Source organism: Penaeus chinensis, chromosome 21, assembly GCF_019202785.1.
Source record: "Penaeus chinensis breed Huanghai No. 1 chromosome 21, ASM1920278v2, whole genome shotgun sequence".
Lineage (NCBI taxonomy): Eukaryota > Metazoa > Arthropoda > Malacostraca > Decapoda > Penaeidae > Penaeus > Penaeus chinensis.
In genome coordinates this window covers 21,257,016-21,262,015 of record NC_061839.1, presented here as the reverse complement: position 1 = coordinate 21,262,015, position 5,000 = coordinate 21,257,016, and the positions used below count along the sequence as shown (strand labels likewise).

The 5,000-nt window shown below is 36.7% G+C and overlaps 1 protein-coding gene across 2 annotated transcripts in view; it reads left to right on the top strand.

Annotated features, from left to right (window-relative positions):
• Nucleotides 1–5,000, top strand: part of LOC125036494 (substance-K receptor-like) — a 191,171-nt gene that overhangs the window by 153,875 nt on the left and 32,296 nt on the right. For both annotated transcript variants that reach the window (XM_047629125.1, XM_047629124.1), the window contains exons 5-6: nt 3,578–3,765; nt 4,743–4,909. In XM_047629125.1, coding sequence (XP_047485081.1) covers nt 3,578–3,765; nt 4,743–4,909 — 355 coding nt within the window. The remainder of the gene's footprint in view (nt 1–3,577; nt 3,766–4,742; nt 4,910–5,000) is intronic.

Here is a 5,000-nt window from a genome sequence, read left to right as displayed (position 1 = left end):
ACTTCTCATAATCCATCAAACAAATCGTATTTCCCCATTATTCTTCACGCAAAAATCAAACAGCATCAGATTTATCCCCGTGCTCCAATTAATCACGCAAGGCTTCAATAATTTATCTTTGTGGACTGAAGAAACTGGTAAACATCAAACGATCTGATTTTAATTTTATTATTTTTTTTTTTTTTTTTTAAGAGGACGGGGGGGGGGAGGGGGGTGTACGTGGAAAGAATTAAAAGGAAAGTTTCTGAATAAAAATAGATTACCACCCTAATTATACTAAAGTATACAATGCTTATTCCTATTATTATTGTCCTCATTAATGTTACTGTTATTTGATACACATGATAATAATTATTCTGATAACTACATTCATTACTATATTTATTTTAATTATTTTCACGCTTATCATACATGTAATATCTATAGATAATTAAAGTTAACAGAATTATTAATGATATTTCTTACACTAATCTTATCAGTCGTGTCCTGAACAAAAACATCTGACATAAGGAAGAAAACACAGTCATAAAAGCATGAATATATGAGAAACGTGGACGGAATACGGAGGCACTGTAATGGAATGTTCATGGAAGTAAATGATAGAGAGAAAAGTTTTCCTTCTTTTCCTCTCTTTCTCACCATTTTCTTTCTTTCTTCCCTCTCTTTCTCTCCTTCGCTTTTTTAAATTTTGTGTCTGTCTGCGATAACCTCTCTCTCTCCCTCTGTGTCTGTCAGTCTCTCTCTCTCTTTCTCTCTTTTTTTCTTCTTCTTCTTCTATCTCTCTCTCTCTTTCTCTTTTTTTTATTCTTCTTCTGCTCTCTTTCTCTCTCTCTCTCTCTCTCTCTCTCTCTCTCTCTCTCTCTCTCTCTCTCTCTCTCTCTCTCTCTCTCTCTCTCTCTCTCTATCTATCTATTTATCTATCTATTTACCTATCTGTCTATCAATTTATATCTATTTATCTGTGTATCCCTCTCTATCTAATATATCTATCTATTCATATATATGTATATATATACATATATACCTATCTACCTATCTATCTATCAACCTATATACACACCTACTTATCACACTATCGTTCTATTTTCTCTTTTTATTTCTTTTTCAATACTTCCTTTCTCTTATTAAAATAATGACATGTAAGCAAAATTGATAGACCGATAGAAAAGAAGAAAGGAAATATGAAAGAAGAAACAAGGGGAAAAAAAGAGACACACGCACGCGGAAAAAAGGAGAAAAAACTTGAAAATCCTTTGACTCAAAATTACCTCCTTTAGCGAGAAAGAGCATAAAATTTTTACTTCTCCTTAGAACCTCCATTATTGCTGCATTCTCCATAAGGGAAGAGCTATCACCAGGGACACACTCGGATATATGGCAGAAGACTGACCGCCATATATATATATAAACGAAAGGAAAAAGATAGAAAACGGCGACGCGTAGGATAGAATCGCGCCACGGATGTTCGGAAGGAGTATTGGATCCTCCTTTTACGATCGTCTTTAGCCTCCAGCTCGTCTCGTTAGCGTATTGAAGAGTCTGAACTTTTCAAGCGTCAACAGATCCAAAATATTCTGAATGGCGTGTGATGCCTGTCATTTTGACGTGATTGATGATGTGAAAAAAAAAAAAAAAAATTCTTTCCTTCTATCATCGTCGTTTTACTCCAAGTCTGCATTTGAGAGACGTTCAGATACCCTATATTACATGAACTGCTAAGACTTATCAAATTTTCCCAATAATGTATTTATTTAGTTATTTATCATTATAATTATTATTGTTTCTGTTGTTGTTATTGTTGTTGTTGTTATTGTTGTTGTTGTTGTTGTTGTTGTCCTTATTATTATTATTATTATTTTAGCCAATAATTGTATGTACGTGTGCTGTAAGAAGGAATGTTAAAACTGGTCGAAATGTGATTTAGAAAAGGCAGAAATGGCGTAACACGGAGGGGATGCATATGATTTCAGAACATGTCAGTGCGTGAAAAAGGATAAAAAAACAACAACACGAGAGGAAAAATGATATGTCACATTCAATCCGTGGGAGACAAGATGGCGCCGGATTTATTCAAACGGAAATAATTTCGAATCCCGGGCCTTCATGACGGCTTGTGTGTCAATTCCTCTTGGTTTTTTATTACTTATTCCACGCAGTTACGAGGGCTATCAACAGGCTTTATAAAATGGACAGACAGACTCGCTCTTTCCCTCCTGCTATTTTTTTATTTTTTTTATTTGTTGTCAATGTTTTCATCGTCGGGTTTCCTTTCTTCGTCTCTCCTTTTCCATTCCCCTCTATTTATGTGCTTCTCTCTCTATTCATGTCTCTCTCTTTCTGTCTGTAAGTCTATTAATCTAACTGTCTGTCCTTCCCTCCTTCTTTCTCTTTCCCTCTCTCAACCCCCTCTCTCTCACTCTCTCCCTCCCTCTCTCTCTTATTCTCTCACTCTCCTTCTCTCTCTCTCTCTCTCACACACTTTTTCCCTCTCCTTCTCTCTCTCACCCTTATCTCTCTTTACCTCCATTCTCACCCCTAATGATCACAGCAAATCATTAACCTATTACCTTTTTCTATTTCTTCTACGTAAAAAAAAAAAGAAAAACAAAGCAGATTCTTTTCACTAATCCCGATGAATGGCAAAAAAAAACTATAATCTAGAACACAACAGACAAGATTCTTATAGGGTTATAAAACGGGGCCGTTAAGATTTTAAGGCACTTGTGATGAAGAGCATCAAATTAGGAGCAACATTCTCTCGTTCATAAACAGCTTTTATTGGCCAGGAAGTCATTCGGTTGACCACTCTGTGTATTAGTGTTTCCGTTCTTCGTCTCTGTTTTGGCCTGATTTCGGGGCTTTGGTTGTTATTTTTTTATAATCTTTATTCTTTGTTTATTTTGATATTTGGTTTGTTTTTAGAATTATCTTTTTTTTCATGATAAATAGCGTTATTTGTGTGTTTGCTCGTTTTTCTTGTTTTTGTTTTTGTTTTTAAGAGTTTCTAGTTGTTTCACAGAATTGATAAATGAACATATAATTTCATAAATAGATAGATCGGTTGATGATTAAGTTCCCGTCACGTAAACATACACACTCCATTTGCACTTTGAAAATAAGCGCGGAGACTGCAGGTGCATCGACGCTACCCCCCCTCCCCCCATCCCCCCCACACACCGTGCGCCTCCCCCCCCCCCCCCCACCCTCGCATCTGATCCTTGAAGGTTTACTCTTAACTTCGAAATCTTTACACTTGGGGATTAGTGTTTTCGCTAAGCTGCCGCGTGAGGTTTAAAAGATGCCTTGGCAGTCCTTGCCATTTTTTTCCTTTTTTTTTTTTTTTTTTTCTTTTAAGAAAATAAATGAATATCTCATATGCACATTGTAATATATATCTACAGATAGCTATATATATACACACACACATGTAAATATATACATATACGTGTGTCCATAGCTGCACACATATACAAACATGCCTATATGACACACAAACAGAGACACACATCTAGAGAAAACAAACAATAACAACAATAATAATGTCCCTTTCCCCCTCGTCTCCCTTCTCCCTTCGCAGCCACCGCTCTTCTCGGCAGCGTGTTCACTCTCACCGTGATCAGCGTGGGCAGGTTTGTCGCCGTCATGTTCCCCTTCCTCGCCCGCACCTCTCCCGACCGCGCGCTCAAGGTCATCGCGGGCGTGTGGGTTGTGTCCGCCTCGATCGCTAGCCCGATACTAGTCTACCGGAATACATACAACATACAGGTGAGTCGAGATTGGTTGGTTATATGGTGCCGTATTTTTTTTTTTTTTTTTTTTTTTGGGGGGGGAGCAGGTGGGAGGTAGGGGGGGGGGGTACTAGTCGTATCTTATTATTTAATTGATTTCTCTTTTTTTTTTCTCTCTCTCTCTCTCTCTCTTTTTTTCTTGCTACCGGTTTATTTGTTTTCATGCCCAACTCGCTATGTTTCTGCATTTTGACAATTCACTTTTATGACACGTATTTGTCAGTCTCTTAATTTTTCTGTCACAACCCTTTTATTAATATTCCTTCATTCCATCGTCTTTGTGCATTCAGCTTTGATTGGCAATTACAACCTAGTAAAGATCCGAATAGGAAACCTGTTAAATATCGACTTTTAAAGGCTGGATTTCCACGTAATGAATATGACTTTTCAAGAATTTTAGATATGCAGTTATATTCTGAACACCCGAGTATATTATTCTGTACTATTTATCATTTCTTCTTTTTCTGTATACAATTGTCAGTGTTATCAGTGTCTTAAAAATACTTAATTCAAATCCCTTGCTGTGAAATTACTGTAAATATATTGAGCTCTAGACTTTATATTGACTCTCCTTTTATCGAATATATACTCATCTGTGCAAATATCTTTCTTTTTATCAAATCTTTTTAAACACTGGACCTAAAATCATCACAGTAACCCAAATTTCAGTAGATTTTCAACAGGATAACAAAGCTTATCTTACACATTAATTCCATGATCAATTCGACTCCAACATAGCAACACAACCCACCATTCGCATCCGCCAAGATGAATTAATCAACCGAAATTGAATAAACTGACCCCACTCTAAAAAAAAAAATGACGAATTTCAACCTCACAACACACACGCACGATGCAGGACCACCACACATCAAAAGATACATTGCATTCGCACATCCTGACCATCTCATACCAACAACATCCTGACCTTTGACCCGTGTCTTTCTCTCCCAGTGGAAGAACTTTACCACTTGGCACTGTGACGAATTCTGGCCCAACCACGGTACCCAAGACGCGAGCGGGCAGTGTGTCATCAAGTTCACCAGCAAGATGATCTATTATACAGTCCTTAACACGGCTTTCTTCTTCGTTCCCATCGCCATAATGCTCGTGAACTACAGGTGAGGGAGTTTATTATTATTATTATTATTGTCATTATTATTTACTATTATCATTATTATTATTATTATTATACTATATAATATTATTATC